The sequence below is a fragment of the Oncorhynchus clarkii genome, chromosome 25 (genome assembly GCF_045791955.1).
Source record: "Oncorhynchus clarkii lewisi isolate Uvic-CL-2024 chromosome 25, UVic_Ocla_1.0, whole genome shotgun sequence".
Taxonomy (NCBI): Eukaryota; Metazoa; Chordata; class Actinopteri; order Salmoniformes; family Salmonidae; genus Oncorhynchus; species Oncorhynchus clarkii.
The window spans coordinates 43,396,860-43,420,271 of record NC_092171.1 but is presented as its reverse complement, the minus strand read 5'-3'; the positions used below and the strand labels follow the sequence as shown (position 1 = coordinate 43,420,271).

The window sequence follows — 23,412 nt, the reverse complement described above, 5'->3', positions numbered from 1 at the left end:
AACTAAGATTACAACAACCTTTATTCTACAAGACAACCTTGCACATGTCTAATAACACAGAATAATCAATTTGAGGAAAATAAAAACATAACATATTTATGCTCTTTAAGTTACATGAGAACCAGTGTCTAAACACAGGCCTCCTCACAACATATAGGACAGACATCCCTCTAAGTACTCATGCTCAGAAATATACTTAGGAATAGAGAATAGGTCATTGAAATAATTCATATTCCAAATCATAAGTAACAACCCAACTATTTATCAAACCAATATTTAGAATATTTAGCACTCCTCAGTGATTCAAATTTGTCTTATCACTCAAAGTAAAAACCTCAATTTAACACACATCAATATTAGCAGATTTACATACAGTATAATTATCCCATAATTCTACTATTAACTTTTTTAATCATGATTTTAATACAGATCAGTATCTCAATGCATTCTTAATCTAAATTACTACAATTTACATGGTGTAGACCTCTTCAATCAATCTGATACCACAAAAGTATAAACAATTTTAATGGCACAGTTTGATTAAACCCCCCCCCCCTCTCAGGCACGGCATCTTCTGGCATCTTCGTTTTCCTTCAAATAGCTTTACAGTTCAAAGTGGACGGCCCATGATAATGTCCCAATTTCAATGTCTCATCTTTACCACTCATGTCTTGTCCATTCGTCAACCAACATACCAGCATCATAAGAAAATGTTAGAACAGATCTTTCTCCATGATCACTCCAAGTGGACTCTCACAGTATGACAGAACCATGAAAGAAAAGCAGTTGATAGCTTAGAGCTGATACTGTACACCAATTTCTGGCTTGGTTCTTTTCTCTCGGTAGAAGTGGTTAGGAAAGCCTCCTTCAATGCCTTTGTCTCTCTTCTTCAGCCAGTTAGAGGGGGTTTTGAGGTACACACACCATTCGGTCCAAATTATCTCTTCCATGCATTAAGATACCGTCTGATGTCACCCTTCATGATAACCTCGAAAGAACAGATCAGAACAACAGTTTAGTTCAGTTCATTAACTACATGATAAATGATTACTTTTACCAATTATTCTTAATACACATATCTAAACATATTTCACAGAGAATATCAAAACATTCTATTGAAACTATTCTTTCAAATTGGTTTATACTCCCCATCTCACTGTCAACTCCATCGTAGAGCCCAGGATCAAGAAATTAGACCTATACCCCTCCAGAATATAACAGAACAAACACAATACAATACAATACACTCAACAATACAATACACTCAACAATACAATACACTCAACAATACAATACACTCAACAATACAATACACTCAACAATACAATACACTCAACAATACAATACACTCAACAATACAATACACTCAACAATACAATACACTCAACAATACAATACACTCAACAATACAATACACTCATTCACATATCACTTAAGTTGCATAACTTCAATTCAAACCCTCAAAAAACTGAATCCTCCCCCATGTTTTACACACATCTCTCCGTATGAGAGTAATGTAAAACAAAATGTCAGCTAACCTAATCAAATTAAAATCACTAAACTGAAGAAAAAAAACACTCCACAAAGAAAAATGATTGAACCCCTTTGGTCATAGGAAAATAGACTTAAAGCAGCATACCCTTAGTTAAAAGCAATGCCCTCTTCACACTGGTCCAAATTACAAATATGGATTAAGAAACATATTTACCAATTACACAAATTATTTTGAAAGCAGTATTACAAATGACCATACATTTATTTTCCAAATGGCTTTCCAATGCGGGTGATCAAGCCACAATGGAAAGTCATCAGAAGGTCATAGGTCATACAAAACCCTCCAAAGCAGTGTTTTGCACTATATGAAACAATTTGCAAACAATAATCAACTAGTTCCAAACATTTTCATATTTCCATGTTCCCAGAACATTCCTTTATCAAAAGAATTTGTGTGTGTAATGAAAAGTCAGAAAATAAAAACTCATTACAATCCCAATGTGGTGAGTGCCCCAATTTCACTCACTCTCCCCAAGAGTATATTCCCTGGACACATTCCAGAGAGAGACAGCGAAATATACATTTTCCCGAAGAAAACACAAAAACACTTAGTATTCATTTACACTACATTGATTCAGAAACTCAAACGTGAACTATAAACCAAACCTAATGATAATTCCACTGTACCTCAAATCATTAATCATACGTTTTAATCAAATCAATGTATATGCACGATAAGTTAAATCAACTCCTAAAAAAAACTTTTAATCAGCAACCCTAATAATTTCAATCTGTTGATATAAATTTAGTAAAAAAACAATTCAGATTTTTTTAAACAAATCTAAAATCCCTCAAAAGTCGGTGCTGTCTCATCATCGTAAAATAAAAATAAACTTAATTTTTTCCCCCGCTGATATCCACAAAGGTCAATACTGTTCAGCACATCCATTAATTAACTTCCTTTAGTCTGTACAGGGTCTGAAGTTCCAATGTATGCAGATGATACAGTGATAAATTCATGCAAATAACAAACTACACAAGAACTCACTACTATAATGATTCAGATGACAAAATAGCTAAGAGACTCATGTTTACATCTCAATAAAATAAAACACAGTCTGCATGTTCCTCAAAAAAACAACTACTGATGTAAAAAGCTCCTGGTGGTATCTGATTTTAAGTGCCAAGGCATCATACTTGATTCCAACCTTTCTTTTAAAAAGCAAATAATAAAGGAACTCAAATACAAAATTCAACCTAGCTAATTCCCAAAACATATGAAATCGTTTTGACCACTCTATATAACTACTATAACAACACTTTAATTAAAATCTATGATACTCCCCCACTTAACATACTAGTTTACTAGTTTTTGGCCCAATCTTGCTTTTCAACATTCATACCCATTCAGTCTTCTGTCAACAGGTTCTCATACCATTCAATCCAGCAATCACCTTTAATGACCTGACATTGTTCCACATAATGGAAACACACCACAATGTTAGACTACATGAACTTTCCTGCTCAAATTAACTGGTGTTACTTAAACAATCAAACCAAGAATCAATAACCATCAGAAGCTATCCTTACGATGTTTTATGATTCAGACATCCAGTCTCCCAATTCTCATAGCCTAATACAGTAAAAATAAACGCCACAAATCTATGATGCCCACCTAGCGAATCAGCTGCTAAAAAATGTACCTGAACAACGGTTAAAACAATTAGAGTAAGGTTATAGTATATTCAAACTAATAACGCAAATGTACGTTATTCTACAACAATCTACCTGCCTCCAGCAACTTTCCCTGACAATGAGCAGCCAACATAACAACCCACTCTCTTCCATACTTTCAACTCAACTTTCCTATTTCTTTTTCCCCCAGTTGGGCAAAAATATAACCCCTCTCATTTCAACGTTTTTCCCTTACCTCTATCGTAAGATTAAAACCTCAACTTTATAACTTCCTCTTCTCTTTGCTCTCCACACTTATGAAATGTATCATATTTCTTTAAAAATAACACACACAGCGCAAAAATTATAACATGCGTCAGTCAATCTATAAGAATGAAAAACATTTCGGTAACCACTTTCCTATCGCCATTCTCTCCCCGCTATCATTCAGAGTGTCTTTAACTTAGGTAACTGTCTTCTCTATTGATACAGTAATTTAAATACGACCCAATTCTCAATACATTATTCCAGCAGATAATTTAGTGAACAGACATCGTCTTGCATCAGAATTCGCTTCGTTATTATTTTAAATTGAATTAGCCTATCAATTTAACCTAAACAATCTATTGAAAACGTTCAATTTATCTCTTATACAAACACTAGCGACCATAACTTTCCAGGCAAAACATACAAATAGATTATTTACAATCAAAAACTCTGAATTCAGCCAGCGCCGTGACTGGGAATGGAACTCGGGCCTCCCGCGTTGCAGGCGAGAATTCTACCACTGAACCACTAATGCTATTGCCAATAACAAAAATTCTCCGGATATAAACCCCATTTACAAAGTAAAATCAAAACACGTCATTATCGGTAATTCCCAGAAGAATAATAGCCCGATTTTAATGTACAAACGTTACTCCAGCTATGATTCTCAAATTCCAAATTACACATATTAGCAATCAAAGAATAAAATCGACAGTTAATGACTAGGAAACAGTTATTGCTAATTTTAATAAAAATAGATAATGTTTACTTATGCAACGTCTTTCAATTACTCTACTACGTCACATTAGTCACGCAAGGATAATTAGTTTGATGGAAAACCTTAGGCTTTGTACGACATTATAAATGACATCGAGCATCCCTCGAATTCTCTTTAACTTTATGGAAAACAGTTTATTCAATAAATCCCGCAACTTCTCTCATACTGGGAAGAAAAATTATAACATGTTCAGACCTTAAAGGCAGTTAAATTTCAAATGTTTCCCCCAGACGGAGATACTCCAATATGCGTTTTATAGTTACATCGTTAGGGTAAGATAACCAAAAGTGGACACACTCTAATCAGTTTCTAGAGCTCAATTTCCCAGATTTTGTAGATTATTGTAATATTGCTTAAAAACTTAATCTTTATCAAATTATCTATTTAAGATATCAACTCAAAACCTACGTACGTCTACGAATGGGTGGTTTAAATTGTATCTAATCATTTTCAGCATTACTTTATACACACATACCATTTATCATAATTTCAAATAATTCACAGATTCCATATAAAACTTAAGAAATCTTAGTTACTCACACAGAACTTTCAGGATCATCCACACAGGATTGGTCAGATTTTTCACATAGAACTTTTCTGACGTCCACACAGAACATCAAAAGGTTTGCCCACACAGAGTAAACCCTACCCCGCTCACACAGAACGGTCCGACTCACACAGAGTAACCCTACCCCGCTCACACAGAACGGTCCAACTCACACAGAGTAAACCTACCCCGCTCACACAGAACGGTCCGACTCACACAGAGTAAACCTAGGGCATACCTGGCTAGCACATTTAAAATAATTGGAATTCACCACATCTGAGGGTCACTTAGACAAATCACACAGACGCACAGAATGAGGTCCTTCTTCCAATAGGGCTTCACCAAGTGCCGTGTTTCACCTAGAACACACAGACCCCCTGGCCCCTCACCCCAACAGACCTCACCAAATCCCCACTGTGATCAATTCAGTGTCAGGAGGGCTCTTGGTCACTGGCAACCGGACAGCGCAGAGTATCTTTTGAGTCCACAAAACCCCCAGATTACTCTCCTCTGACTCGGCCCTGCTTACGCCGCCAAGGTGCCTTCCTTACAAAGGAATTCACGCTCAGAGTATACGTAACAGGCATAATTAAAAAACTCGACTTCAAATCTGTGTGTGGTTCGCTCACCTTTTTCTTAAAAAAAACTCAGTTCGAGATGTGGTATCCACTCGGCTCGCTTCCTCTTAGATCAAAGGTTGGTCCATCTGCTCCGTTTCCCGAAGTGTGGTTCTCCCTGAGATCCCAAGTTTAGGGGATCCCTCGTGCACGACTTATTTACCTAGATCATAGGAACGGTCACCGAGTGAAGATTCACATCCCCTCCTCGTCGCCAAATGTCGTGGAAATTTCCTCTATTTACCAAATCATGGGAGCAAACCACACACACAAGTTAGAGTTAGTTATAAAAGTCCATCTTTAATTATATGAGCTCTATCACAACCCTGTGACTCTCAGATAAATTCAGTGTCTCTCAGTGAATTCTCTGAGAGCCCCTTCCACATTTCAAATGAGGTCCTTTATAGTAAAGACACACACACAGGATAAGACAGCATAGACATAATTCATCATTCAGCTTTGTCTCCTTTCCCAAACCCCAGAACCATAAACCAATCCTCCAAATCAACAGGCATATATCAAATTGTCATTTAGATGCAACCAACTCTAAATACAACCTCCTGGACAAGCTCACGGAGAGGAGGGTGAGGCTATAGGTTAAGATAGAAACAACATAAGAGGGAGCATAGAATGATTCCAGACACTGCAACCTTCCTTTCCCCACTATGGGAAAGGTAGAGAGTGAAAGATATGTTTACACATGATGACACTTTGACCTCTCCCCTCTCAGCGGCCCAGGCAACTTAGTTTTGACATAGAACAGATAACTGCAACCTCACCACAGAATTACACAAAAATACCATTCTGATGAGAAGTAACTTACACACATTTGATGAATATAAAACATCTTACATATGTTACGTACAAATTCTGAATCTTCCCTAACACACCTTACTTTAATCTGCCACCTTACTTTAATCTGTAACCTTACTTTATTCTGTCACCTTACTTTAATCTGCCACCTTACTTTAATCTGTCACCTTACTTTAATCTGTCACCTTACTTTAATCTGTAACCTTACTTTAATCTGTAACCTTACTTTATTCTGTCACCTTACTTTAATCTGTCACCTTACTTTAATCTGTAACCTTACTTTAATCTGTAACCTTACTTTATTCTGTCACCTTACTTTAATCTGTCACCTTACTTTAATCTGTAACCTTACTTTATTCTGTCACCTTACTTTAATCTGTCACCTTACTTTAATCTGTAACCTTACTTTAATCTGCCACCTTACTTTATTCTTTCACCTTACTTTAATCTGCCACCTTACTTTAATCTGTAACCTTACTTTAATCTGTAACCTTACTTTATTCTGTCACCTTACTTTAATCTGTCACCTTACTTTAATCTGTAACCTTACTTTATTCTGTCACCTTACTTTAATCTGTCACCTTACTTTAATCTGTAACCTTACTTTAATCTGCCACCTTACTTTATTCTGTCACCTTACTTTAATCTGCCACCTTACTTTAATCTGTCACCTTACTTTAATCTGTCACCTTACTTTAATCTGCCACCTTACTTTATTCTGTCACCTTACTTTAATCTGTCACCTTACTTTAATCTGTCACCTTACTTTAATCTGTCACTTTACTTTAATCTGTCACCTTACTTTAATCTGTCACCTTACTTTAATCTGTCACCTTACTTTAATCTGTCACCTTACTTTAATCTGCCACCTTACTTTAATCTGCCACCTTACTTTAATCTGTCACCTTACTTTAGTCTGTCACCTTACTTTAATCTGTCACCTTACTTTAATCTGTCACCTTACTTTAATCTGCCACCTTACTTTAATCTGCCACTTTACTTTAATCTGTCACCTTACTTTAATCTGTCACCTTACTTTAATCTGTCACCTTACTTTAATCTGCCACCTTACTTTAATCTGCCACCTTACTTTAATCTGTCACCTTACTTTAATCTGTCACCTTACTTTAATCTGTCACCTTACTTTAATCTGTCACCTTACTTTAATCTGTCACCTTACTTTAATCTGCCACCTTACTTTAATCTGCCACCTTACTTTAATCTGTCACCTTACTTTAATCTGTCACCTTACTTTAATCTGTCACCTTACTTTAATCTGTCACCTTACTTTAATCTGTCACCTTACTTTAATCTAATGTCACTGGAGTCTTTTTGTTTACATGATGTTTCTGACATATCTTGACTTGGTCCTTCTTCTTCTTCTTCTTCTTCTTCCTCCTTGACTGATTCCTCCTTCTGTTCCCTCTTCCTCCCTCCACTAGGCTACCAGTCCCGTCTGGTGTTCTGTGCCATCGATAACGAGGCCTACCCAGACTACCTGTGCACCGCCCTGCCACGCCCCCTCACCAACCGCACCTGCAACCCTCAGACGTGCCCTCAGACCCGTCGGTGAGTCAGCCGGGCACTAGTGGGGGGGCTACGTATCACAGTAACTCCTTTTGGGAAATCAACAACAGACTTTTCAAGTAAATGGTGTTAGTTATTTACAGTCAGTGCCTCAAAAGCTGTGAAGCGTTGTCCAGAGTTAACAAATGTGTGTGTGATTACGGGATAAGCTAGCCCAGAGCCAGTCTTAGCCTGGGGCTAAGGACAATGTGGTGTGAAAAGGCTTTTGGAGGAGTACAATGATACCTTGTTATGACTGATCTGGGTTCAGTAGTGTTAGTCCATGCAGGAGCTCTGGCTGGGCTACTAGCTGTGTCTGGACTCCTAGCTGTCTGGCTGGGCTACTAGCTGTCTGTCTGGACTCCTAGCTGTCTGGCTGGGCTACTAGCTGTGTCTGGATTCCTAGCAGTCTGTCTGGACTCCTAGCTGTCTGGCTGGGCTCCTAGCTGTCTGGCTGGGCTCCTAGCTGTCTGTCTGGGCTACTAGCTGTCTGTCTGGACTCCTAGCTGTCTGGCTGGGCTACTAGCTGTGTCTGGACTCCTAGCAGTCTGTCTGGACTCCTAGCTGTCTGGCTGGGCTCCTAGCTGTCTGGCTGGGCTCCTAGCTGTCTGTCTGGACTCCTAGCTGTCTGTCTGGACTCCTAGCTGTCTGTCTGGACTCCTAGCTGTCTGGCTGGGCTCCTAGCTGTCTGTCTGGACTCCTAGCTGTCTGTCTGGACTCCTAGCTGTCTGTCTGGACTCCTAGCTGTCTGGCTGGGCTCCTAGCTGTCTGGCTAGGCTCCTAGTTGTCTGTCTGGACTCCTAGCTGTCTGTCTGGACTCCTAGCTGTCTGGCTGGGCTCCTAGCTGTCTGTCTGGACTCCTAGCTGTCTGTCTGGACTCCTAGCTGTCTGTCTGGACTCCTAGCTGTCTGTCTGGACTTCTAGCTGTCTGGCTGGGCTCCTAGCTGTCTGGCTGGGCTCCTAGCTGTCTGTCTGGACTTCTAGCTGTCTGGCTGGGCTCCTAGCTGTCTGGCTGGGCTCCTAGCTGTCTGTCTGGACTCCTAGCTGTCTGTCTGGACTCCTAGCTGTCTGGCTGGGCTCCTAGCTGTCTGGCTGGGCTCCTAGCTGTCTGTCAGGACTTATAGCTGTCTGGCTGGGCTCATAGCTGTCTGTCTGGACTCCTAGCTGTCTGTCTGGACTCCTAGCTGTCTGTCTGGGCTCCTAGCTGTCTGTCTGGACTCCTAGCTGTCTGGCTGGGCTCCTAGCTGTCTGGCTGGGCTCCTAGCTGTCTGGGGTGTATTCACTAGAAACTAAATTGAAGCAAACAGAAGCAAACGTAACGAAACAGGGCGGGACCTACCAGAATTTGTCCAAAATAAACTCTTGTTTTTGTTGAAAAACGTTTTTTCCCCCGTTACGAAAGGTTTTGCTACGATGTGCACTAATGAATACACCCCAGGTCTCACTGTTGTGGGTGATGTTGTTGTTGTTGTCCTTGTTCATAAAGGATGGCGTATCTGTATCAGCCAAATGCGTGGACGCCCTCTGAAAGCCCCAGAACATATGTGTACAGGTAACCCAGGGCCTACGGTGTCCCCGCTGATCCCCGGAGCTCAAACACAGGGGATATATATTTACACAGTTAGTCATTTAGAAGACACTCTTATCCAGAGAGGTTTACTAGGTCAAGTAGGCCAAAGATTCAATATATTTAATTTACTACATCATCCACTATAGGCATGTAATGCTAACCTGGACATTATAGACACATCATCCACTATAGGCATGTAATGCTAACCTGGACATTATAGACACATCATCCAATAAAGGCATGTAATGCTGACCTGGACATTATAGACACATCATCCACTATAGGCATGTAATGCTGACCTGGACATTATAGACACATCATCCACTATAGGCATGTAATGCTAACCTGGACATTATCGACACATCATCCACTATAGGCATGTAATGCTAACCTGGACATTATAGACACATCATCCACTATAGGAATGTAATGCTGACCTGGACATTATAGACACATCATCCACTATAGGCATGTAATGCTAACCTGGGCATTATATACACATCATCCACTATAGGCATGTAATGCTGACCTGGACATTATAGACACATCATCCACTATAGGCATGTAATGCTAACCTGGGCATTATATACACATCATCCACTATAGGCATGTAATGCTAACCTGGACATTATAGACACATCATCCACTATAGGCATGTAATGCTAACCTGGACATTATAGACACATCATCCACTACAGGAATTTAATGCTAACCTGGACACATCATCCACTATAGGCATGTAATGCTGACCTGGACATTATAGACACATCATCCACTATAGGCATGTAATGCTAACCTGGGCATTATATACACATCATCCACTATAGGCATGTAATGCTAACCTGGACATTATAGACACATCATCCACTATAGGCATGTAATGCTAACCTGGACATTATAGACACATCATCCACTATAGGCATGTAATGCTAACCTGGGCATTATATACACATCATCCACTATAGGCATGTAATGCTAACCTGGACATTATAGACACATCATCCACTATAGGCATGTAATGCTGACCTGGACATTATAGACACATCATCCACTACAGGAATTTAATGCTAACCTGGACACATCATCCACTATAGGCATGTAATGCTGACCTGGACATTATAGACACATCATCCACTATAGGCATGTAATGCTAACCTGGACATTATAGACACCTGCTGGTAAAAGGTCAAAGAAAGCCTGTACACCTCTAACACACAGCTACAGTGCAGCAGTCCTCCCTGTGTTTGAGTTCAGGCTGAGTGTCTCAAGTCTGTGTTCAGTGTTGAAGCCTGTCCTCCAGGTTGGGTGAGGGGCAACTATCCAGCTCAGAGATCCAAACTCTCTCTCCTCCTCCTCCTCCTGCAGCCAGCTCAGAGATCCAAACTCTCTCTCCTTCTCCTCCTCCTCCTCCTCCTCCCTTCTCCTTCACCTCTCCTCCCTCCTCATTCACCTCTCCTCCTCCTCTTGCAACCAGCTCAGAGATGCAAACTTTTTCTCCTCCTCCTCCTTCTCCTCCCATCTTCTTCCCATGGTGGTCTGGTCTATACAGTTGAAGTCAGAAGTTTACATACACTTTAGCCAAATACATTTAAACGTTTTTCCACAATTCCTGACATTTAATCCTAGTCAAAATCCCCTGTCTTAGGTCAGTTAGGATCACCACTTTATTTTAAGAATGTGAAATGTCAGAATAATAGTAGAGAGAATTATTTATTTCAGCTTTTATTTCTTTCATCACATTCCCAGTGGGTCAGAAGTTTACATACACTCAATTAGTACTTGGTAGCATTGCCTTTCAATTGTTTAACTTGGGTCAAAAGTTTTGGGTAGCCTTCCAAAAGCTTCCCACAATAAGTTGGGTGAATTTTGGCCCATTCCTCCTGACAGAGCTGGTGTAACTGAGTCAGGTTTGTAGGTCTCCTTGCTCGCACACACTTTTTCAGTTCTGTCCACAAATCTTCCATAGGATTGAGGTCAGGGCTTTGTGATGGCCACTCCAATACCTTGACTTTGTTGTTCTTAAGACATTTTGCCACAACTTTGGAAGTATGCTTGGGGTCATTGTCCATTTGGAAGACCCATTTGCGACCAAGCTTTAACTTCCTGACTGATGTCTTGAGATGTTGCTTCAATATATCCACATAATTTTCTTCCTCATGATGCTGTCTATTTTGTTAAGTGCACCAGTCCCTCCTGCAGCAAAGCATCCCCACAACATGATGCTGTCACCCTCGTGCTTCACAGTTGCAAACTGTAGACTGGCTTTTTATGGCGGTTTTGGAGCAGTGGCTTTTTCCTTGCTGAGCGGCCTTTCAGGTTATGTCGATATAGGACTCGTTTTACTGTGGATATAGATACTTTTGTACCTGTTTCCTCCAGCATCTTCACAAGGTCCTTTGTTGTTGTTCTGAGATTGATTTGCACTTTTTTCACCAAAGTACGTTCATCTCTAGGAGACAGAAAGCGTCTCCTTCCTGAGCAGTATGACGGCTGCGTGGTCCCATGGTGTTTATACTTGCGTACTATTTGTACAGATGAACGTGGTACCTTCAGGCGTTTGAAAATTGTTTCCAAGAATGAACCAGACTTGTGGAGGTCTACAATTTTTTTTCTGAGGTCTTGGCTGATTTCTTTTGATTTTCCCATGATGTCAAGCAAAGAGGCACTGCGTTTGAAGGTAGGCCTTACATCCACAGGTACACCTCCAATGAACTCAAATTATGTCAATTAGCCTATCAGAAGCTTCTAAAGCTATGACATCATTTTCTGGAATTTTCCAAGCTGTTTAAAGGCAGAGTCAACTTAGTGTATGTAAACTTCTGACCCACTGGAATTTGATACAGTGAATTATAAGTTAAATAATCTGTCTGTAAACAATTTTTGGAAAAATTACTTGTGTCATGCACAAAGTAGAAGACCTAACCGACTTGCCAAAACTATAGTTTGTTAACAAGAAATTTGTGGAGTGGTTGAAAAACGAGTTTTAATGACTCCAACCTAAGTGTATGTAAACTTCCTACTTCAAGTGTTTATCAGTATGTCTGGGTGTTTGGTCTTCAGAAAGAGTTTTAATGACTCCAACCTACGTGTATGTAAACTTCCTACTTCAAGTGTTTATCAGTATGTCTGGGTGTTTGGTCTTCAGAAAGTGTTCATACCCCTAGACTTTTTCCATATTTTGTTGTTACATTCTGAATTTAAATGGATTAATTTGAGAGTTTGTGTCACTGGCCTAAACACAATACCCCATAATGTCAAAGTTGAGTTAGGCTTTTAGAAGTGTTTACAAAATAATTCAAAATGAAAAGCTGAAATGTCTTGAGTCAATAAATATTCAACCCCTTTGTTATGCCAAGCCTAAATAAGTTCAGTAGGAAATATTTGCCCAACAAGTCACATGGACTAACTCTGTAAAAATGTGCTCAACAAGTCACATAATAAGTTGCATGGCCTCACACTGTGTGCAATAGTAGTGTTTATCATGATTTTTTAATGACTACCTCATCTCTGTACCCCACACATACAATTATCTGTAAGGTCCCTCAGTCGAGCAGTGACTTTCCACCACAAAGACCAGGGAGGTTTTCCAATGCCTCGCAAAGAAGGGCACCTATTGGTAGATGTGTAAAAATAAAAAAGCAGACATTGAATATCCCTTTGAGCATGGTGAAGTTATTAATTACACTTTGGATGGTGTATCAATACACCCAGCCACTACAAAGATACAGGTGTCCTTTCTAACTCAGTTGCCGGAGAGGAAGGAAACTGCTCAGGGATTTCAACATGAGGCCAATGATGACTTTAAAACAGTCACAGAGTTTAATGGCTCTGATAGGAGACTCTGAGGATGGATCAACAACATTGTAGTTACTCCACAATACTAACCTAATTGACTGAGTGAAAAGAAGGAAGCCTGTACAGATTAAAAATATTCCAAAACATGCATCCTGTTTGCAACAAGGCACTAAAGTTAAACTGAAAAAAATGTGGACAAGAAATTCATTTTATGTTCTGAATACAAAATGTTACCACTTTTCATATTTTCAAGCATGGTGGTGTCTGCATCATGTTATGGGTATGCTTGTTATTGTTAAGGACTGGGGAGTTTTTTTAGGATAAAAATAAATGGAATAGAGCCTATACCTAAAGCACAGGTATAGGTCTAAAGGAAAACCTGGCTCAGTCTGCTTTATACCCCGATGACGACAGCTTGGCTGTCGAAACGTCGGTAATACATTTTTTTGCATCTGAGCTCCTAGAGTGTGCGGCTCTCTTTTATTTTCAAGTTTCTACTCCGCTAGCCAGCACCTCGTCTTAATAGGTGTGCATTTCTTTTTCTTCTAGATCAGTCTGCTTTCCAACAGAAACTGGGAGACACATTTCAGGAGGACAATAAACCTAGAGCACAAGGTCAAATATAACACTGAATTGAATGTTCCTGAGTGGCCTAGTTACAGTTTGGACTTGAAAATATATGGCAAGACTTGAAAATGGCTGTGTAGCCAACGAACTTGACAGAGATTTTACAAAATAATAATGTGCAAATATTGTACAATCCAGGTGTGAAAAGCTCTTCGAGACTTACCCAGAAAGACTCACAGCTGTAATCGCTGCCAGGTGATTTCCAACATGTATTGTCTCAGGGCTGTGAATATGTATGTAAATGATTATGGGGTATTGTGTATAGACAGGTGATAAATCTATTTTAAATTTAGGCTGTAATACAAGAACATTTGTAAAAAGTCAAGGGGTATGAATACTTTCCGAAGGTACTGTACTCATGTATATATCAGTATTAACTCAGTAGAGTACTAGTGTGTATATATCAGTATTAACTCAGTAGAGTACTAGTGTGTATATATCAGTATAGACCCCAGTAGAGTACTAGTGTGTATATATCGGTATATACCCCAGTAGAGTACTAGTGTGTATATATCAGTATAGACCCCAGTAGATCACTAGTGTGTATATATCAGTATTTACCCCAGTAGAGTAGTAGTGTCTATATGTTAGTATTAACTCAGTAGAGTAGTAGTGTCTATATGTTAGTATTAACTCAGTAGAGTAGTAGTGTCTATATGTTAGTATTAACTCAGTAGAGTAGTAGTGTCTATATGTTAGTATTAACTCAGTAGAGTAGTAGTGTATATATATTAGTATTAACTCAGTAGAGTAGTAGTGTCTATATGTTAGTATTAACTCAGTAGAGTAGTAGTGTGTATATATCAGTATAGACCCCAGTAGAGTAGTAGTGTATATATATTAGTATTAACTCAGTAGAGTAGTAGTGTGTATATATCAGTATAGACCCCAGTAGAGTAGTAGTGTCTATATGTTAGTATTAACTCAGTAGAGTAGTAGTGTGTATATATTAGTATTAACTCAGTAGAGTAGTAGTGTCTATATGTTAGTATTAACTCAGTAGAGTAGTAGTGTCTATATGTTAGTATTAACTCAGTAGAGTAGTAGTGTCTATATGTTAGTATTAACTCAGTAGAGTAGTAGTGTCTATATGTTAGTATTAACTCAGTAGAGTAGTAGTGTATATATATTAGTATTAACTCAGTAGAGTAGTAGTGTCTATATGTTAGTATTAACTCAGTAGAGTAGTAGTGTCTATATGTTAGTATTAACTCAGTAGAGTAGTAGTGTATATATATTAGTATTAACTCAGTAGAGTAGTAGTGTCTATATGTTAGTATTAACTCAGTAGAGTAGTAGTGTATATATATTAGTATTAACTCAGTAGAGTAGTAGTGTGTATATATCAGTATAGACCCCAGTAGAGTAGTAGTGTGTATATATTAGTATTAACTCAGTAGAGTAGTAGTGTGTATATATTAGTATTAACTCAGTAGAGTAGTAGTGTGTATATATTAGTATTAACTCAGTAGAGTAGTAGTGTGTATATATTAGTATTAACTCAGTAGAGTAGTAGTGTATATATATTAGTATTAACTCAGTAGAGTAGTAGTGTGTATATATCAGTATAGACCCCAGTAGAGTAGTAGTGTGTATATATTAGTATTAACTCAGTAGAGTAGTAGTGTGTATATATTAGTATTAACTCAGTAGAGTAGTAGTGTCTATATGTTAGTATTAACTCAGTAGAGTACTAGTGTGTATATATTAGTATTAACTCAGTAGAGTAGTAGTGTGTATATATTAGTATTAACTCAGTAGAGTAGTAGTGTCTATATGTTAGTATTAACTCAGTAGAGTAGTAGTGTCTATATGTTAGTATTAACTCAGTAGAGTAGTAGTGTGTATATATTAGTATTAACTCAGTAGAGTAGTAGTGTGTATATATTAGTATTAACTCAGTAGAGTAGTAGTGTATATATATTAGTATTAACTCAGTAGAGTAGTAGTGTCTATATGTTAGTATTAACTCAGTAGAGTAGTAGTGTGTATTTATTAGTATTAACTCAGTAGAGTACTAGTGTGTATATATTAGTATTAACTCAGTAGAGTAGTAGTGTCTATATGTTAGTATTAACTCAGTAGAGTACTAGTGTGTATATATTAGTATTAACTCAGTAGAGTAGTAGTGTCTATATGTTAGTATTAACTCAGTAGAGTAGTAGTGTCTATATGTTAGTATTAACTCAGTAGAGTAGTAGTGTGTATATATTAGTATTAACTCAGTAGAGTAGTAGTGTCTATATGTTAGTATTAACTCAGTAGAGTACTAGTGTGTATATATTAGTATTAACTCAGTAGAGTAGTAGTGTCTATATGTTAGTATTAACTCAGTAGAGTAGTGTGTCTATATGTTAGTATTAACTCAGTAGAGTAGTAGTGTCTATATGTTAGTATTAACTCAGTAGAGTAGTAGTGTCTATATGTTAGTATTAACTCAGTAGAGTAGTAGTGTGTATATATTAGTATTAACTCAGTAGAGTAGTAGTGTATATATATTAGTATTAACTCAGTAGAGTAGTAGTGTCTATATGTTAGTATTAACTCAGTAGAGTAGTAGTGTGTATATATTAGTATTAACTCAGTAGAGTAGTAGTGTCTATATGTTAGTATTAACTCAGTAGAGTAGTAGTGTCTATATATTAGTATTAACTCAGTAGAGTAGTAGTGTGTATATATTAGTATTAACTCAGTAGAGTAGTAGTGTCTATATGTTAGTATTAACTCAGTAGAGTAGTAGTGTATATATATTAGTATTAACTCAGTAGAGTAGTAGTGTGTATATATCAGTATAGACCCCAGTAGAGTAGTAGTGTGTATATATTAGTATTAACTCAGTAGAGTAGTAGTGTGTATATATTAGTATTAACTCAGTAGAGTAGTAGTGTCTATATGTTAGTATTAACTCAGTAGAGTACTAGTGTGTATATATTAGTATTAACTCAGTAGAGTAGTAGTGTGTATATATTAGTATTAACTCAGTAGAGTAGTAGTGTCTATATGTTAGTATTAACTCAGTAGAGTAGTAGTGTCTATATGTTAGTATTAACTCAGTAGAGTAGTAGTGTGTATATATTAGTATTAACTCAGTAGAGTAGTAGTGTGTATATATTAGTATTAACTCAGTAGAGTAGTAGTGTATATATATTAGTATTAACTCAGTAGAGTAGTAGTGTCTATATGTTAGTATTAACTCAGTAGAGTAGTAGTGTGTATATATTAGTATTAACTCAGTAGAGTACTAGTGTGTATATATTAGTATTAACTCAGTAGAGTAGTAGTGTCTATATGTTAGTATTAACTCAGTAGAGTACTAGTGTGTATATATTAGTATTAACTCAGTAGAGTAGTAGTGTCTATATGTTAGTATTAACTCAGTAGAGTAGTAGTGTCTATATGTTAGTATTAACTCAGTAGAGTAGTAGTGTGTATATATTAGTATTAACTCAGTAGAGTAGTAGTGTCTATATGTTAGTATTAACTCAGTAGAGTACTAGTGTGTATATATTAGTATTAACTCAGTAGAGTAGTAGTGTCTATATGTTAGTATTAACTCAGTAGAGTAGTAGTGTCTATATGTTAGTATTAACTCAGTCGAGTAGTAGTGTCTATATGTTAGTATTAACTCAGTAGAGTAGTAGTGTCTATATGTTAGTATTAACTCAGTAGAGTAGTAGTGTGTATATATTAGTATTAACTCAGTAGAGTAGTAGTGTATATATATTAGTATTAACTCAGTAGAGTAGTAGTGTCTATATGTTAGTATTAACTCAGTAGAGTAGTAGTGTGTATATATTAGTATTAACTCAGTAGAGTAGTAGTGTCTATATGTTAGTATTAACTCAGTAGAGTAGTAGTGTCTATATATTAGTATTAACTCAGTAGAGTAGTAGTGTGTATATATTAGTATTAACTCAGTAGAGTAGTAGTGTCTATATGTTAGTATTAACTCAGTAGAGTAGTAGTGTCTATATGTTAGTATTAACTCAGTAGAGTAGTAGTGTCTATATATTAGTATTAACTCAGTAGAGTAGTAGTGTATATATATTAGTATTAACTCAGTAGAGTAGTAGTGTGTATATATTAGTATTAACTCAGTAGAGTAGTAGTGTGTATATATTAGTATTAACTCAGTAGAGTAGTAGTGTCTATATATTAGTATTAACTCAGTAGAGTAGTAGTGTCTATATGTTAGTATTAACTCAGTAGAGTACTAGTGTCTATATGTTAGTATTAACTCAGTAGAGTAGTAGTGTGTATATATTAGTATTAACTCAGTAGAGTAGTAGTGTGTATATATTAGTATTAACTCAGTAGAGTAGTAGTGTCTATATGTTAGTATTAACTCAGTAGAGTACCAGTGTTTAGGGGCACTATGTTGCTATGTGTTGCTATGTGTATGTATATGATCAGAGGAAACCTCTGTCAGCTAACTGTCTGTTTTATGTGTATTCAACACTGCTTGTTGACTTTAGTGTGTTAAAGTCTAGCCTAACCAGTGAGGGGTAGTAACCTGGAATAGCCCTCCTGATTAGTTGCTTGCTTTGAGGTTTGTAGCATCAGCTTATGACTGTGGTGTGGGTAGCTGCGGGTGGAGGGGGCCTGGGGTTGTGGTGTGGGTAGCTATGGGTGGAGGAGGCCTGGGGTTGTGGTGTTGGTAGCTGCAGGTGGAGGGGGCCTGGGGTTGTGGTGTGGGTAGCTGTGGGTGGAGGGGGCCTGGGGTTGTGGTGTGGGTAGCTATGGGTGGAGGGGGCCTGGGGTTGTGGTGTGGGTAGCTGTGGGTTGAGGGGGCCTGGGGTTGTGGTGTGGGTAGCTGCAGGTGGAGGGGGCCTGGGGTTGTGGTGTGGGTAGCTGTGGGTGGAGGAGGCCTGGGGTTGTGGTGTGGGTAGCTGTGGGTGGAGGGGGCCTGGGGTTGTGGTGTGGGTAGCTGCAGGTGGAGGGGTTTGTGGCTACAGTACTGAGTCTGACCAGGAATAGAATAGCTTCTAACCCTCAGACATGTTTGTACACTCAGAGACACGCCATTGGACAGGGCTGTCAAACTCACTTCCTGGACGGCAGAGTGGCTGCTGGTTGTTTTATCCTTTCCATTTGTGTCCAATGAAGACCTAGACAACCAGGTGAGGGGAGGTCCTAACTCATTAATGAAGACCTAGACAACCAGGTGAGGGGAGGTCCTAACTCATTAATGAAGACCTAGACAACCAGGTGAGGGGAGGTCCTAACTCATAAATTAAGACCTAGACAACCAGGTGAGGGGAGGTCCTAACTCATTAATGAAGACCTAGACAACCAGGTGAGGGGAGGTCCTAACTCATTAATGAAGACCTAGACAACCAGGTGAGGGGAGTTCCTAACTCATAAATGAAGACCTAGACAACCAGGTGAGGGGAGGTCCTAACTCATCAATGAAGACCTAGACAACCAGGTGAGGGGAGTTCCTAACTCATTAATGAAGACCTAGACAACCAGGTGAGGGGAGGTCCTAACTCATTAATGAAGACCTAGACAACCAGGTGAGGGGAGGTCCTAACTCATTAATGAAGACCTAGACAACCAGGTGAGGGGAGGTCCTAACTCATTAATGAAGACCTAGACAACCAGGTGAGGGGAGTTCCTAACTCATTAATGAAGATCTAGACAACCAGGTGAGGGGAGGTCCTAACTCATTAATGAAGACCTAGACAACCAGGTGAGGGGAGGTCCTAACTCATTAATGAAGACCTAGACAACCAGGTGAGGGGAGTTCCTAACTCATTAATGAAGACCTAGACAACCAGGTGAGGGGAGTTCCTAACTCATGAATGAAGACCTAGACAACCAGGTGAGGGGAGTTCCTAACTCATTAATGAAGACCTAGACAACCAGGTGAGGGGAGGTCCTAACTCATTAATGAAGACCTAGACAACCAGGTGAGGGGAGTTCCTAACTCATTAATGAAGACCTAGACAACCAGGTGAGGGGAGGTCCTAACTCATTAATGAAGACCTAGACAACCAGGTGAGGGGAGGTCCTAACTCATTAATGAAGACCTAGACAACCAGGTGAGGGGAGGTCCTAACTCATTAATGAAGACCTAGACAACCAGGTGAGGGGAGGTCCTAACTCATTAATGAAGACCTAGACAACCAGGTGACACTGGGCCCTCCATGAATTGAGTTTGACTCCCTGCCTTAGGAGTTTACAGCCGTGTCTCAGGGCTAAGTAACATCAAAACGTTAACTCCTGTCTCTCTTTACTTCCTGTTAGCTGGACAACAGGTGAGTGGAACGCATGCTCAGTGTCGTGCGGCGGTGGTTCCCAGGTGCGCAGCGTGCAGTGTGTCTCCCATGATGCATCGGGGCCCCGCGTGGTGGAGGACGGCGTCTGTGCAGCCTACACTCCAGCCCCGCCCACCCTGCAGACCTGTAGCATGCAGCTGTGTGCCTCCTGGAGGGCCTCTGCCTGGAGCCTGGTAGGTACTGAAGCTGAGCAGCAGAGCGACGGGGGTTGACTAATGAGAGAGTCATACGTAGATTGTCACCATGGTTGGAGGGAAATCCTTAAACTATTGTATTCGTGAATTGTTTGTATGTCTCTCTTTGAATGTTCTGTACATAAAGCACATCCATTTATTTGAAGAACAGACAATAATTGATGACTAAAATCCAATTGAATCCAATCTAATTCAATTTAATCTAATCCAATTTAATCTAATCCAATTTAATCTGATCCAATCTAATTTAATCTAATCCAATCTAATCCAATCTAATTTAATCTAATCCAATTTAATCTAATCCAATTTAATCTGATCCAATCTAATTTAATCTAATCCAATCTAATCCAATCTAATTTAATCTAATCCAATCTAATCCAATCTAATTTAATCTAATCCAATCTAATCCAATCTAATTTAATCTAATCCAATCTAATCCAATCAATCTAATCCAATTTTATCTGATCCAATCTAATTTAATCCAATCTAATCCAATCTAATCCAATCTAATCTAATCCAATCCAATTGAATCTGATCTAATCCAAACCAATCCAATCTAATCTAATTCAATCCAATCCAATTTAATTCAGTCAATTTACCTGAATTGACAGCATTGAAGTGGAATTCACCCCAATCCTACTAGTCCCATTTTTTTGTGATAAAGAATCGGAGCAGTGTTCAGTCTGACTGGTTCTCTGCCGGGTTCAGTCTGACTGGTTCTCTGCCGGGTTCTGTCTGACTGGTTCTCTGCCGGGTTCAGTCTGACTGGTTCTCTGCAGTGTTCAGTCTGACTGGTTCTCTGCCGAGTTCTGTCTGACTGGTTCTCTGCAGTGTTCAGACTTACTGGTTCTCTGCCGGGTTCTGTCTGACTGGTTCTCTGCCGGGTTCAGTCTGACTGGTTCTCTGCCGGGTTCTGTCTGACTGGTTCTCTGCCGGGTTCTGTCTGACTGGTTCTCTGCCGGGTTCTGTCTGACTGGTTCTCTGCAGTGTTCAGTCTGACTGGTTCTCTGCCGGGTTCTGTCTGACTGGTTCTCTGCCGGGTTCAGTCTGACTGGTTCTCTGCCGGGTTCAGTCTGACTGGTTCTCTGCCGGGTTCAGTCTGACTGTGGTGTGTTACTCTGTAGTGTTCTGTCTAACTGTGATGTGTTACTCTGTAGTGTTCTGTCTAACTGTGATGTGTTACTCTGTGGTGCTCAGTCTAACTGTGGTGTGTTACTCTGCAGTGTTCAGTCTAACTGTGGTGTTACTCTGTAGTGTTCTGTCTAACTGTGGTGTGTTACTCTGTAGTGTTCTGTCTAACTGTGGTGTTACTCTGTAGTGTTCAGTCTAACTGTGGTGTTACTCTGCAGTGTTCAGTAACATGTGGGACAGGGGATCAATCCAGAGAGGTGATGTGTGTAGGAGAAGCATCAGTCCAGCTAGCAGACACCTCCTGCTCCGCCTCACTCCGCCCTGTAGCCGCCCAGTCCTGTTCCATGCCCGCATGCCTACTGGCTGTCAGCTGGCACGTTGGAGACTGGGGACTGGTGAGTGGCACAGACTGACAGACAGACGTTACAAACACATACACACACAGTTAACACACACTCAAGCTCAGACACACACATACATACACGCATGCTTAAACACTCACATCATTCCTCTCCTCCTCTCTTCCCCTCCTGCCCTCCTCCTACCCTCCTCCTACCCTCCTACCCTCTTCCCATCCTCCTCCTCCCCTCTTCTCCTCCTACCCTCCTCCTACCCTGCTACCCTCTTCCCCTCCTCCTCCCCTCTTCCTACCCTCCTACCCTCCTCCTCCACACTTCCTACCCTCCTACCCTCTTCCCATCCTCCTCCTCCCCTCTTCTCCTCCTCTCCTCCTCCTACCCTCTCCTCCTCTCCTCCACCTCTCCTCCTCTTCTCCCCTTATCCTCCCCTCTCCTCCTCCCCTCCTCCCCCTCTCCTCCTCTCCTGTCTCCTCTCCTCCTCCCCTCCTCCTCTCCTCTCCTCCTCTCCTCTCCTCCTCCTCTCCTGTCTCCTCTCCTCCTCCCCTCCTCCTCTCCTCTCCTCCTCCTCTCCTCTCCTCCTCTCCCGTCTCCTCTCCTCCTCCTCTCCTCTCCTCCTCTCCCGTCTCCTCTCCTCTCCTCCTCTCCTACTCTCCTCCTCCTCTCCTCTCCTCCTCTCCCGTCTCCTCTCCTCCTCCCCTCCTCCTCTCCTCTCCTCCTCTCCCGTCTCCAGTGCTCTAAGAGCTGTGAGTCAGGTCTGCGTGAGCGCCAGGTGATGTGTTCTGACAGAGAGAGGAACCTGTACCCAGTGGAACGTTGTAACTATGTCCCCAAACCCCTCACATTGGAGACCTGCAACACACAGCCCTGCTACCACCCACAAGGTGAAAACATGCTGTCTCTCTGTGTGTGTGTCTCCATTTCTCTGTCCAGCAACCCCCTGTCTACTATAGCTGGCTATATATTTATGCCTGTCTCCATCTCTCTGTCCAGCGACCCCCAGTATGCAGGATCCCAGAGGACATGACAACACACAGTATGGTTTCACTCCCTACATGCCAGACCACGCCACAGGTACCTGACTCATTCTTTCATCCTTCTGTCCACTTGTCCTTGACTTTCATTCATCTGTTTATCTGTCCAAGTCCACTTGACCTTGTCCTTTCATCCATCTGCCTATCTGTCCAAGTCAACTTGTCCTTTCATCCAGGTATCTATCTGTCCATCCAGGTATCTCCTGATATCACAGACACTCTGTTTCTAATTCATCCATTAATTCCTTTCACCAGTTCTGTCACCAAAAAGCATCGCAGCTGAACACATCACAGTGTGTGGGGTTGTGTTCCAGTCTCACTTCTCCTCTCTCCCCTTCTCACCTCATCTTCCATATCATCTACTTCTACTCACCATCTGTCCATCTTTTCACTGCCCCCACTAATCATCCTGTTCTGACGGACAAGTTTTCGGGGGTCCGTGGGCTTTGTCGGTCTGATTAAAATATGTGTTAGTGAGCGCCGGTCTGGACTGTGTGATATTTCTCTGCTGTGGGTTCTCTATGTGACTAGTTCTCTGTGTGATCTGTCATCATGTTGCTGTGTTGGTGATGGTTTGTCCATGCTGTGTGTTCTCTCACTGTGGTTCTACTAACAGTAGTCATTACTGTGATCCAGTCTCTTTCTGCCCTGACCTCTGCCCCCTGACC

At 40.2% G+C, this 23,412-nt stretch overlaps 1 protein-coding gene across 2 annotated transcripts in view; it reads left to right on the top strand.

Moving 5' to 3' along the window:
- LOC139383553 (papilin-like) overlaps positions 1-23,412 on the top strand; it is an 89,112-nt gene that overhangs the window by 59,112 nt on the left and 6,588 nt on the right. The window contains exons 11-16 of one of the 2 annotated variants that reach the window (XM_071128131.1): positions 7,633-7,759; positions 9,243-9,308; positions 19,998-20,202; positions 21,573-21,749; positions 22,444-22,594; positions 22,704-22,784. In XM_071128131.1, the coding sequence (XP_070984232.1) occupies positions 7,633-7,759; positions 9,243-9,308; positions 19,998-20,202; positions 21,573-21,749; positions 22,444-22,594; positions 22,704-22,784 (807 nt within the window). The remainder of the gene's footprint in view (positions 1-7,632; positions 7,760-9,242; positions 9,309-19,997; positions 20,203-21,572; positions 21,750-22,443; positions 22,595-22,703; positions 22,785-23,412) is intronic. The other variant, XM_071128132.1, reaches the window with a different exon arrangement.